Below are 14,342 nucleotides of genomic sequence, written 5' to 3'. Positions count from 1 at the left end.
CACCATGCGCCTATTCAGGCAACGTCAATTTGAAGGAGGGAGTGAGCTAATGTACAGCACATACATTTGATCACTATAAACAAATCATTTGTGCAGATTGTTTGGCAAAAGCTGAACACTCATACAGAGTTTTCATCATACCATTAGTTCCTTTCAAGAATTACATTTTACAAACATTTACATAACTACACACAACACTCTCATTTGCTTTTATCTGAAGACTAAAAAAAATTAAAATTAATAAAACTCTGTCTCACATCAAAGTCAGGATTTCTTCCTATTTCACCCTCACTGAACATTAACAGAAACTGAATTTATAATTTAACATCAATCTCCTTCCCTATTTACATCCTTGATTTAATCTGGTTATCAAATACTAACCTTAAGCCATCCTTTATTTTTTTATCTCACAAGTAGAAACAATTCTCCATGAAAGCTCAATTCAGAAATTTTGCTAACAGTGAAGCTAATGAAAGTCATCCCATCCAATATAAAGATGACTAGTTGTTTACCTCAATCACAGTTGTGCACTTTAGTCATTTACAATGCAACTCTCTACCAATTTTAGTTGTGTGCTGTGGTCTTTTAGAATACACCTCTCCACCAATTTTAGTCAATCTGATCCATTATTTTATAACATTGAGAAGTATCTACTGCAAAACAAGCTCATTTACTTCTTGCCTTTCTGTTAATGATTGAGTATGCATGTGCTAGCTCCATTATTGACGGAAGTTTGCAGATATCCTTTAACAATTTATGTTCTTTCATTCTCTTCATCTCAAACTTGGTTATCTACTTCCAACCACATATTTCAATGAACGTTAACCCATAAAGCACTGGGATTTGCACTTACATAGCATGGACTGCTGAGCACATTTTATGAAAATGAGACTACCATGCACACATACAAAACAAAAAATAGTTAAAATATCTTCTTAGTATATAATGATGGCAAGTTTTACATCATCTGAAAAGTCATTAGTTGAACTATTAATCCTCTTGCATTCTGGGGGGTATCAGAGTATTTGAGTGACATTAGACCCCACCAAACGCCCATAAATTAAACGCATCTATTTGGGCCACGATCGTGGCCTGCTGACGTCTACCTGACGGCCACGATTGTGGCCAGTCATGCTTTATGTGTTAAGGGTCTGCTATTTCACTAAATTTCTCAGTGCCAATACAATTATCAATCATTTTAGTAAAGTAAAGAATTGTATTTCCTCTCCCTTCAATGCCCTCTCATAGAAACCCCTCATATTCAACATAACTAAAATTTTGTTTAAGCTATTTTCTAATTATCTTGTTTGCAGAATCACTCTTCCAATAATAGAAATTAAATTTAAAAAATAATGTCTCAAAAATTATTTTTTAAATGAAAATATACTATCTATAGAAACAACAAAATAGCATCAGATCTACCACATGTCAATGTGAAATACTGTCAATAAATTTTATACTATACTGTGCATAAATTTTAAGAAAAATTGAACTAAAAAAATGAAAAAATTAAGACTGGAATTAGAGAGCAAAAATAAAGGCAAAAAGTAATTCAAATTTAAGATATTTTACCTAATTGTCTGTAAGCAATAGCTTTTATTTTGTCAGTGATGTCTTCAGGTAAAAGGAATTGTTCGTAAGCCTCTTTCGACTGCTTGTATTTGCCCTAAAAAAAAAAAATTTTTTAAATTTTAATCAGATTCTTATATGTTAAGATATAAAGAATTATAACCATTTCTCAAAATTAACTAAATGATAGATGATAAGAAATTTTAGAACAATATATAGGCATACCTCGACTTAAGTCATTCTTGATTATACGTCAGTTTTCAAAAATAATATATGATAAAATAAAAATCAAGTCAAGTCATTTTACTCAAATTTACATCTGTCCGCCACAAATCACTAGGAAACCATTAAAAGCACATAAAACCATGTTACTGTACAATAAATAAGAATAAAAGCATATAAAATCATATTAAAATATGTACAGTAAATATTAAGATACACACCGTAAAGTAGTGTAGCTGAGTGAACGAAATCATAAATCAGCTGAGTTGTCTTGTTTATCAGTCTTTCAGAACTCATATGGCACTGTAGTTCCAATATCTACCATTAGGCATCGTTGTCACTCGTGATTCCTGCAACTATTTTGAATTCAGATTTGTTTATGTCTGTCTATCTGCTACTTTCTCATTCTCATTCATTTGTGACTTTATTTTTTGACCCCATGGCTTCTAAGAAAATTCATAGTGAAAGTGCTAAGCATCATGCTATAACGTTGGAATATAAACTGGCTATGATAAAACACCATGAAAAAGGTGAAAAAGTGGTAGCAATTGCACATCTTTTGGGATGAGTTGGACAACTGTATCAACAATTGTACATAATAAGAACAAGATTTTAGCACATATCAAATCTAAAGCTCCAGGGATGAAGAAAAGAGGCAAAATCTTTGAAGAAATAGAAAGTCTTCTTTCTATTTGGATTGAAAGGTTGAACCGTCAGCATGCTACCATTAGTCAAGAAATCATTCAAGAGAAAGCATTGTCTTTGTTTGAGGACTTGAAGAAAAAATATCCAGATGGGAAAGATGTAGAGTTCAAGGCAAGTCAAGGATGATTGAGATGTAAGGTGCGAAGAAGTTATCACTCCATTAAGAAGCAAGGTGAAAGTGCATCAGCTGACGGACAATCAGCAGCGGAATTTCCCAATGCATTAAAGAAAATCATTGAAGAAAACGGGTTTCTTCCCAAACAAATTTTTAACGTAGATGAAATTGTATTAGAAAAAATTGCCAGACCATTCATTCATTTACAAGGAGGAGAAAACTATTCCAGGCTACAAGGTCTCAAAAGAATGTGTGACCATTATGTTGGGAGGTAATTGTGCAGGAGATTTTAAGTTAAAGCCATTGCTTGTCTATCATGCACACAACCCCCGTGCCCAGAACATACCTAAGGCATCCCTGTTATATGGATGGCTAATTCAAAAGCATGGGTTACTGTTGTTTTTGAAAATTGGGTCTTCAATCATTTTATCCCAGCAGCAGAGAAGTACTGTAAGAAGAAGGGAATTCCTTTTAAGGTTTTATCTTAGACAATGCTCTTGGCCACCCGCAAAACTTTGTAGATTTTAACCCCAACGCTACCGTCGTATACCTCCCTCTGAATACTATGTCTCTTCTGCAGCCAATGGATCAGGGAATAATTGCTATCTTCAAGCGTTACTATATGAAGTGTACGCTGAGGCGAGTAATAGCTGCAACTGATCTTGATGAGTCCATCACACTTCACGACTTTTGGAAGAGATACGATATCTACAAGGCTGTACAGAACATAGCAGCGGCATGGAATGATGTACAGAGCACATTTATGAATGGTGTATGGCAGAAGCTATGTCCGCAATTCGTGTATGATTTTAAGGGGTTTGATAATGTTGCCATCAACAAAGCGTTGGTGACTATGAGCAAAGAACTGGAAATGGATTTGGAGGAGAGGATTTCACAGATTTATTTGAAAAAGACAAGCAGTCCCTGACGAACGAGGATTTGATAGAGCTTCACGAGCAGCAAAATAACAAAGAAGGGGGAGTTGAACCTGAGCTACATCACTTTACCATTAAGAAAATGCAGCAAGCATTTGTATACATCAAAAAAGGTCTTTCTATGTTTTAGGATATGGATCCAAATGCTCAATGCATTTCCAAAATTATGGGGGCTTGTCACGAACCTTTTGCCCCTTATAATGTAATTCTTGACGAAAAGAAGTAAAATCAGTTCAAGAAATTCTCAACTGGTTTTTTAAGTGCATTGAACAAGAACAGCCAGAGCCAACTGTTGATGTTGACGATCCACAGCCATTACATCCATGATGTGAACCACCAAATTGTATGTGTGTATTGGTAAATTTAAAATAATTTAGTTTTTTTACTATTGCAAAATAATAATAATCACTGAATTTGTTTTTAAGCTTAAAAAAGGCCTTAATATTACCATGTCTTTTTGCAAAATGCATTCATAGATAAAGCATCAGTGATGTACAGTAAACACCACCAAATTGTATGCGTAAATTCAGATTACTTTTTTTTTTTACTAGAGACAAGTAAATTCGGCCTAGCCTAGCCTGGAAACAAGTTAATTCGACTTAAGTCGTGTCTCGTGGAACCAATTAACGACGTAGAGTGAGGTATGCCTGTTGTATTAATAAGCTGAGCAGATAAAAATAAGTCTATTATCAGTAAACACTTTTTTTATCAAGAGGGGTTTGCAAAAGATAGTTGATCGAATAAATTCAGCTGAAAAAGCCCTGTACATTTGTTGTATATGTAATTATGTGTTACGTCCTTGGCATAGCAGTGATCACACCTCCCCCTCCAATGTCATTTAATTAGTAACAAACAAGCGCAAAAAAGAAACAGGCAAATGGAGCACCATACTAATTTAAATGTACTTTGGTATTTTAAATTGCTGAGGTTTGATCCTCTAAGTTTAAGAATATAAATGCACTGACAAACCCAAAATTATAAACTACTTTTAATTAAACAACATTAAACCAAAACATTCTATCAATCATAGTAGGACAAGCTAAACTCTGTGATACTTTGGTTTCTTTTCAAAACCTAGTCAGTTTTGATTCAGAAAAACCTATTTCATTAAACTAGCATGATCAGATATATACATTTCTCCCACCTACCTCTGTTGCTTGAACAACTGTCATTTAAACAACTGATAGATCATCCTTCACTGAACATTAATTTGTTGAATTGTAGTTACCAAGTGGATAAGGAATTCACATCTTAGTTTGAATTGTTCTTGTCAAGATAGAAGCACAAAATCTTTTCTGCATCAATAATCTAAGACCATAGCCCTCATCTGCATGCAAATATGACCTGGTTGCATGTAACATGAGTTTGTTAATTGCCTTAGGTGCCTAAGCAGTCAGAAGCAGACACCTTCTCAGCTCACCCACTTTTTGACTCAGAAGAAGAATGGGCAGGTGGAAGGACAGAAGGTTGCACCAGACTAGGCTGGAGCTTGTTTTCAGCTGAGAAGGCTAAAGCAAGAAATTTGTGTTGAAACTGAATTCCCTCAAATAAAAAAATGGGTGATTAACTCAATAAATTTTCTTCTCAGATTCATTGAAACTTTTGATCCTTTCAGCTTTCAGATTTTATTCATGCCATTTCTAGATTATCAAATCACTTTCTTTCTCTTTGTACCACAAGATAAAAATATAATATTTCTCAGATATATAGAGTTCTATGCTTTCTGCCAGGATGATAAAATACATTATAAAAACAATGAGATAAAACTAACCTGAACTTGAAATAGATGAGCTATATGTAAACGTACTGGAAAGAAAAAAAAAAGAGAAAAAGAAAGTATAATAAAGCAGCTTATTTTTTTGGAAAATGTAAATTAGTAATAAGATACTTGCAAATTTTTATAATTAAGCTATTAGCACCAGTTAGGGGAAGGTTGTTGATATACCAGTTCTAAATTTTTTAGAAAACTGTAAAGTTCTAAGCTTTTTAATTTTCATCTTCCCTGGGTGCAATCATACACACATAACCTCATATTTTTCTCCACTGAAATCCATGTTTATCAGATGAGAATGCCCACAATTCAAAACATGTCATGCCTCTTATCCTATCAACAGTTATCTTCTGACTAGTTAAAAATTTATTTAGCTACTTGTTAAATAAATTTATCAAACTACCCTTTTTGGTATCCCAAAGCATTTCTTTTAAAATCTCAACCAGCCCTATAGAAAAACTTAAGAGTGTGTGGTCAACACACTCTAACTTAAACAAATATTAAATTTACTTACATAATTAAATGAAATATATTAGTTTAAATTAGTGCCGATAAGAGGTTCCAGACCAGCAATGTTTTGAAAGTCACAGTTGTACCAGAGAGAGCCTATATGAACCTCTACTACAACAAAAGACTTAATACAGTTTGCAACAAATAACTTGCTCTGAGAAATATGAGATTTTCAAAACGTTTTTTTTTTTCCTTCTTAAACGTGCTGAAGCTATTCATCACTGAGGCTTCTCTTGGCTTTCATATTTTCTTTCTCATTGCTGAGATTTTTATTACAATTCATTGTTTTCAATGTAAATTCATAACTGGATGACACAGCATGCTACATTACACTTCAAAGAATAATTGTATTCTTAGTCAACTGCCTCTTCTTGTTATGAAAGAATGAAGTGCTTTTTGCCCTCAAAGCCAACCTAATTATCAAGTAACATGTTGGTTAATTCACATTTTGTAGTATATGTCACATAATATATTCTGTTTATTCAGTGATACAGCCATCAGCAGAACACAATAATTAACACCTTATTTGGTAGAACGAAGGAGATTCTTTCAAATGCACTTGCTGCATATGCCACATTTGTCTCTACATCAACCACTGGTCCCAAATCCAAGAACAAAATTACCCCCAAAACTTCAGCTGCCTATCTGCCAACTTCATATACAGCATTGCAAGTAACTCTATGATGCCCAGTATGTTGATAGAACAAAACAGGCACTGCATAAGTGGCTGCTTTTGCAAGAACCTATACCATGTTCGAGATGTAGGAGACTCCTGCAAGAGACATCAAACCTGTAACCACAAGGTTGCTGAGTGAACTTAACTGTATAGCCATGACAGAGCCATATATTAGAAGAATAACAATATGTACATGAAACAATTGTTGTTTATATAGATAGATCACCTTTGTTAATACAGAGGCATTTATAAGACATCAAGAGAGACTGTACCCAAGCCAATGAGAAAGCCAACATAATTACTTAATGTTCTTGAGATAGCAGTAAAATCTCCTTCAGATGAAACTCTACTGGATTAAAACAAAAAAAAAAAGGTAGGATATTTTGGATAATGTTGTTCTTAAAGCACTATGATTGAGAAAAAGTCATACTGAGAGAGGATTGAAAAATGCATTATGATAAGATATTGAAAAAATATTTGAAGAAATTGCAACTCAAAATGAAACAAATTAACTTACTTTCAGCTTTTGACACAGTACACTTACTACTATCTTGAAGAGCTAAGCGGAAATGCTGTCAAACAAAAATTTAAATGGACAGAAAATTAGGTATTTAATAACATAATAATATAAAAAGAAAGGCAATTTTCCACAAAATAAGGTAAAGCTGTATGATGTATAAACTAGATTGAAATTGACATAAATTTTAACTAGTAGAGATAAAATTATGATTTAAACAGATATTAAAAGAGTTGGATTTCAGTCATCAGTTTCTCTATTGCTTTGCAATCAGTTCTATGGTGAGGTGTCACAAACAAGTATCTTCTACTGTTACCCTAGACTGACTTGGTGCTAAGATGCATAAAATTACATGAATGTGGCCAAGATATGAGAGTGATAAGCACATAATTGTGCAGCAGAGGAAAGATGACAAGGCTTTGAGGTAAGTGAACTAGTGATTTGAAGCATGGAAGGAGTCTGTTGTGGGGTCGGAAACCTAGGTCTTTATGTCTCCATATCCTGAAGAATAAAGAGACAAAGAGAGTAATTAAATTGTTGCAATACTATAAACACAAATGGATCATCTGTGTTGACCTTAAAATGATATGCTTCCTTCTTGGTCAGCAACACAGATACACCAAATATCCCTGCTTTCTGTAAATGTTGGACAGCAAACTTGAGACTAACATAGGGTATAGAAGAATAGGCCTCTAAGATCAGACCTCAAACCTAGTGATCCCCACAGTCTACATGAGCCACTTGTTGACAAAGAAAATTGTATTCCCATCACTGCACATGAAACTGGGTCTCATGAAGCAATTCGTTAAAGCGTTGCCAACTGAAGATGATTGTTTCAAGTACCTCACTTTGGCATTTCCTGGCCTGTCAACTAAAAAAAAAAAAAAAACCAAAGCCAGTGTGATTGATGGTCCAGATTTGGCAGCTCGTCAAAAATGAACATTTTATTGAGATAATGTCAGAACTCAAAAAGAATGTTTGGTTTTCATTGTGAAGAACTTGCTTGGAAATACTTCAGCAAAGAATTACACTGAAATTTCCCAGAAACTATTGGAGAATTACAAAATGCTCAAGTTGCAGTTTCTGCATAGCTGTCTTGCTAACTTCTCAGAAAACCTTGATTTGAAGGTTATGGAGAGACAGTATCAGGGTAGACAGGACATAAATATGATGACTATTGTTGAAGCATAAAGTGAAAATGTCCACAGACCGAACACTCTAGGAAAAGATATAAGCGTAAATTTCAGTGCCCCTGGACTGGCTTGTGCGGGTGGCACATAAAAGACACCATTTCGAGCGTGGCCGTTTTCGTGCGGGTGACACGTAAAAGCACCCACTACACTCTCTGAGTGGTTGGCGTTAGGAAGGGCATCCAGCTGTAGAAACTCTGCCAAATCAGACTGGAGCCTGGTGTTGCCATCCGGTTTCACCAGTCCTCAGTCAAATCGTCCAACCCATGCTAGCATGGAAAGCGGACGTTAAACGATGATGATGATGATGATGATGATGATGTGGCCAAGCAATTTGATTTATAGTAACAATATCCTTTCAATAAACAAAATAAAGTTATACAAATATTACAGTCAAGCAATTTTTTTTTATTTTCCACTGTATGTAAATTTTGAAAACGTTCTATAAAATAAGCACAAATTTGTTAGATGCAATATTTTAAAGGTCTTTGAGACAAAATGAAGATCTCCTGTGGCTCAAAAAGTTGATGCCATACAGGAAAACTGGAGTCATTTTTGGATTCAGAGGCTAAAGGTCAGTCAAAAACAAGTGTTAGATCTAACTCCTACTGATTGGCATATAATATCAAAAATTCAAACGAAACTGAGTGAGATTTGAAACTAAAATAGTTATCATATCAAAATAAATGTTATGAAACATTATGTTTTATTATTCTTGGTTTTTTAAAGATATAAGATAATGAAAAGAGAGGGCCATTACCCATGACCTTTGCAATCAAATTTGTAAGATTAATGAGTTTGATTTTTAGCTTGAAAATCTGTAGGGTAAATCATGAGCAAAGAAAAAGGATCAAGAAAAGCATTTAGTACAGAGTCCATAATATTGGACATAGTAAGAGTGGAAATATGTGCGAGCTAGGAGAGGACATCATCATCATTTAACATCTGTTTTCCATGCTAGCATAGGTTGGACAGTTGGACAGTTAGACAGGAGCTGGTAGGGCCAGCAACCACACTGTGCTCCATTGTCTATTTTGGGTTTTGGCATGGTTTCTACAGCTGGATGCCCTTATTAATGCCAACTACTTTACAGAATGTACTGGGTGCTTTACACATGGCCCCAACACCAGTGCATTTTACATGGCACCACAACAACAGGATTGCCAAGTACCTTGCAAGACAAAAATCCCTCAGCTAGAAGGTGAGAGTAGTATTGGGTAGGGGTGACTTTGTGCCAGTTGATGAGAGACTAAAGGTATAGAGGGACAGGGATAGTTGTCTAGCCGTAGAGTAGATACATGGATGCCCTGGGTGGAAAAGAAAGGAGAGTGAGATAGAGAGTAGGACAAAGAGAGTGATAGTGAGAGAGAGGTGGTGGCAAAGATGTGTCAGAACATGCCCTCAAGGAACACTGGGGGTGGTGAGAATAAGTGAGGTGATACAGAGGTTTGAACTGGGTGAGTAGGGAGGACAGAGGTGACTGTGGCAAATGATGGAGCAAAACATAGGAGGGGCATAGGGTTGAGGGTTGTGATAGGTATGCATGAGCATTGAGAGTGATAACAGATAAGTGAGGTGTTAACCATACAGGGCAGAGAACACACAGAAAGGTGATTGGTGGAAACAGTAGGTGGAGAAAGATAATAGGGAATAGAGGTAGTTTGAGGTGGGGAGATGGAAAGAAAGGTAACTGAGATAGTGGTGATGGCTGGGGGGGGGGGATAACTAATTAAGAGGAGCAGTGGCTATTGGTCTAGCAATAGAAGCAGCAACTACTAGCTTTGAATCTTTGCCATTCTGTTGAATGGTCATTTTTTTGGCATGTGGTCTAGAATGTTAGCAGCAGGACCATCCCATGAATATGAACAATATTTACATATCACTTTTACTTGAGTATTAGAAACTGATAAAAGGCTGAAGTATTTCTTGCTTTAAATAGGATTCTTAATCTTAATAAAGTAGCTTTGGCTATGTTATACATACTAAGTCATCATGAGAACTCATCAGAAACTGTGAAACCCAGCATTTGTAACAACTTTAAAGGTTTTAGTTTTGTTAACCATGCTAAATACAAGACTGTTTTCATGATATAAATCACAATACTGTCATTGTGCTGTTTAAAAACAATGCTTGTCATGTCTCCAATTAAAGACACCATCAAGGTTTCTGTTCATGAAGGCAGAGTATGTTTGGCTGAGGTGTTCAGGTTATATGTGAATGACACATGTATACAAGTGAATAAAAGAGAACTGAAAAGAAATAACATCTGCATAGGAGTATGTGGTGACAGCAAGTTAAGTTAAAGTACAGAAGGAAGAATGTGGAAGACACTACCAAACCTTGATATATAAAGTTAATGCAAGCTAGAAGTTGTTGGGTTGGAAACAAAGTCCTGTAATATTTTCAACATGATCTTTTCAAGGCTACTTTTTTCAATACTTATGGTAAAATGAGCACTAATATTTACATACTAATGTTTTCTTCTTTCTTAAGTATGTATTGATTTTATCCTTTTAAAACAGTTTAGATCAGACATATCAGATGCTGCATGCTAAATGAATTCAAAAGGGACTCTTCAGCAATAAAAGCAGCAAGAAACATTCTTTTTGCCTATTGAAATGAAGCTTTAAGTGGCTGGACATGTCAACAATGGTTTGGCTAGTTTTTTTCTCTTGCAGATCCCCCTCAACCTGGACAGACAAGTTCTGTCAATATTGAGCTTCTGAAAACTGTGTTTGAAGAAAACAAGAAGTAAACTGCATGAGAATTAGCAAAACGGTTCAATTCAAGATACATTTTAATCATAGAACACCTTTATAAACAATGAAAAGTGTCAAAACTTATGCAGTGGGTCCCTCATCATGTGACTGATTTTTAGCTTAATAAAAGGGTTGCTCTCTGCTTGTCACTGAAGAGAAGATTTGCTTCAGAATATTTCCCGAGTAGAATCATTGCAAGTGATGAAAAATGGGTCTTCTATAATCATATCCAATAAAATGACAATTTTTAAACATCCAATGAAAGAGAAGCCATCCTCAAACCAGGACTAATCTGGAAAAAGTCATGCTCTGTGTCTGGTGGGATATGAAGGGTGTTGTCTCTCATGAAGTAGCAAACCAAAACAAGAATTTTTGCAGAAAAGTACTGTTGTCAATTGGAAACATTTCACAAAAATTTACATAAAACGTACTAATCATTGGTCAACTATGAAGGGTTGTTGCTTCTACATGATAATGCAAGATGCATTACCCAAGTCACTCAAAAAAGATGATGCTGATAAATATGGAAGTTTTACATCACAGTCTTTTACTCTCCTAAGTTTGCTCCATTTCACTCTCTTCTTTTCAGATCATTGCAACATTGTTTAGAATGAAAACAGTTTATTAATTGTTTCTTTGCTTCCGAATCTGAATTATACACCCAAAGGATCGAAAATTTGCCAAATAGATGAGATTATGTTTTCAATAATGAGGAGAAATAATACCTTGATTAAATACATCAATTAAGACCGAGAGAAACATTTGTTTCTTTCTCATATTGAAATGCAACAAGTCATTCTTTCTAACCTAATATGTGACATTTATCAGATCAAATTATTTTAAGTTTTTACTGGGTCTGAATATTTAACTCTCTTTATAGAAGACTAGCAGTATAACCCGACCTTGTCCGGGTGTGACTTATTATGCCATCTACGATAAGTCTTGCTAGCTGAAAATCAACTAAAAAAGAAAGCCTTACAATGAAAAAACCCTTATGATGTAAATATGTTCATAATTCAAAAGACGATAAAATTAATAGGGAAAGTCTGAAGGGTGTTTTGCGTAAAATTATTAAGCATACGTAAATTTCATTCGTGTAATTAGCTATAGAAATGCTTGTGCAAAACAACTTTTTGCGCTGCCCTGATTATACATAGCAGGGTAATCCCTTTTCACAGGAGCTAGGATGGCAATTTGTGATGAAGCAATTGCTGGCGATCTGTTGCTAAACAGTTTTGCCAGAATTCTATCAGACTGGACAGAAGGTGTTGATGCACCATTTTGCATTATGTTCAAAGTAGCTACTGGAATGTGGTGAATTGCTGCAGTCTGTGGCTGTCATTTTAAACCAGTTGCTGTCTTTCCCCAGCAAACTCTCTTCTTTGGAGGCATAATCTATGTATATATTAAACAGAACAACAAAAGTTATAATAGATGGCAGGGTCAGTACTTTTCATATATCTGTAATTTTTCAGGTTAACACCGGCACGATTACCCAACCCTAATCCTAAACCTAATCCTGACACTAACCCTAAACCTAACCCTAACCCTGACCCTAAAAAACGTAACCATAACATTAATCCTAAACCCTAACCCTGACCCTAAAACCCTAACCCTTAACACCCTAGTGAAAATCGTGGTAAATTTACAAAACATTGACGAACATGAGTTATATTTTACTGAATGATTGTGTACTTGCACGTGTATGCTTTTGAGAGAGCGAGAGAGGAAGAGGTAGAGAGGGGGATGCACATAAGCACATAATAGAGAAAAATGAAACAAATATGGACGACTTGCTCCGAAACACCACCGAGTGGGGAACACTTCTCAAAAATAACCTGCAGTTGTTTCCTTCAAAATTCCTACATGCTTGAAATGTACATACATCAAGGTACATTTCTACAAAATTTCATGAAAAAATATTCATTTTCCTGGAAGTTAAGAGGAATTTAAGTGGAATTTCCGAATATTGTACCCCACCCCCTTCCAAAACACTTTGGAATCTACATAATAAATAATATATGCATAGAAAATTTCATAAAAAAATATTCATTTTTATGAAAGTTATGACCTTCCAAAGTTGGGGGATACAACTCTGTAGTTATGCCATCAATGTTTTGTAAATATACCACGATGCGAATGATTGTTTACTTGCACGTGTATACGTTTGAGAGAGCGAGAGATGAAGAGGGGGAGAAATGAATAGAGATTGAGAGCAATGTGTATGTTGTTGTCACAGGTCATGTATGTGTGGTTGTGTGTGTTTTTACGTATCTATGTTATGAAAAATAGGTAAAGAACACTGAGATGAAAGTTTAATCTATGACGTTGTATGTATCACTTTCTCTCTCTCTCCCTCTCCCTCTTTTACTCTTACTCTCTATATTTTTATGTTGAGCGCGTGTGTAAGAATGGCGTTCCAGGTAGCAGAGATGAAATATAAAAGTTGCTAGAAACAACAGCCAAATCTCCCTTAGATCACACAAAGTAAATGGAATTTTAAAAATCTAATTACTGCACTGGAAAGTTCACATCGAGAAAATTCCATTGATGTAAAAAGAATTTACGAAAAAGTGGAAAATGTGGATTTCTATAAACATTCAAAAAGGCTTCACACAAACACACAACTTCAGATTTATATATTAAGATAATCTTAGATTTTTCTCTTGTTTTTTCTCTTGTTTTATCTTCATTTCATAGGTGCAATGGCTTTTGGAGGACCATTTTATTTTACAACAGAGTACTATTCCTGCTGCAAACTACTCAACTGTGAAATATAAATGGAGCTTGTGTTTTGAAGTCAAGCAGACTGAGTTAAATACCTTGCTCAGAAACAAGTAAATTTTGAATAGTCGCTCTACATTTATAATTAGAAAGCATATAGAAATGTATATCAAACAAGAAATATTTTGATAAAATCTTCATATTCTCCTTCCATTTTTTTACAAACTAATTTCCTAGTATATAAAAAAAAAAAGTTTGGGTTTTAACAAAGTTAACAAAAGATCTATGTAATATATACATTAAAAATCATTGCATTTTATTTAAATAACAATGTATATTATTAATGTTCAGTGTATATTAATAATTAAAACATACTAATTAATCATGAATATTTTAAATTTTATTTCATTAAAATGTCTCTTTAATTTATTCTTGCTAGGGATGACATTAATGATAAACAATTCCTAAAAAAAAATCAACTTTACATGTGGCTGTGTATCCCTCCCCACCATTTTCTTCATATGTCATTTTTCAGAAAGCTTTGCAAAGCAAATCATTTTTCCTATAAATGCTGCCCAATGATAAAATCTTATGTCATTAAGTATGTAACTGATTACAGAATTGATATCAAAGAAATGTTTCAAGTAGA

At 34.6% G+C, this 14,342-nt stretch overlaps 1 protein-coding gene across 7 annotated transcripts in view; it reads right to left on the bottom strand.

Annotated features, from left to right (window-relative positions):
• The window catches only part of LOC106880021 (histone demethylase UTY), a 185,083-nt gene that overhangs the window by 57,925 nt on the left and 112,816 nt on the right, over positions 1-14,342 (bottom strand). For 4 of the 7 annotated variants that reach the window (XM_089353561.1, XM_089353556.1, XM_052968091.2 and 1 more), the window contains 3 exons: positions 7,021-7,075; positions 5,318-5,352; positions 1,573-1,666 (listed from right to left, as the gene is read on the bottom strand). In XM_089353561.1, the coding sequence (XP_089209687.1) occupies positions 1,573-1,666; positions 5,318-5,352; positions 7,021-7,075 (184 nt within the window). The remainder of the gene's footprint in view (positions 1-1,572; positions 1,667-5,317; positions 5,353-7,020; positions 7,076-14,342) is intronic. The other 3 variants (XM_089353569.1, XM_052968094.2, XM_089353576.1) reach the window with 1 other exon arrangement.

Source organism: Octopus bimaculoides, chromosome 1 (genome assembly GCF_046866305.1).
Source record: "Octopus bimaculoides isolate indiv1 chromosome 1, ASM4686630v1, whole genome shotgun sequence".
Lineage (NCBI taxonomy): Eukaryota > Metazoa > Mollusca > Cephalopoda > Octopoda > Octopodidae > Octopus > Octopus bimaculoides.
Note: the sequence above shows the minus strand (reverse complement) of the source record. Positions and strands in the feature narration are given on the sequence as shown.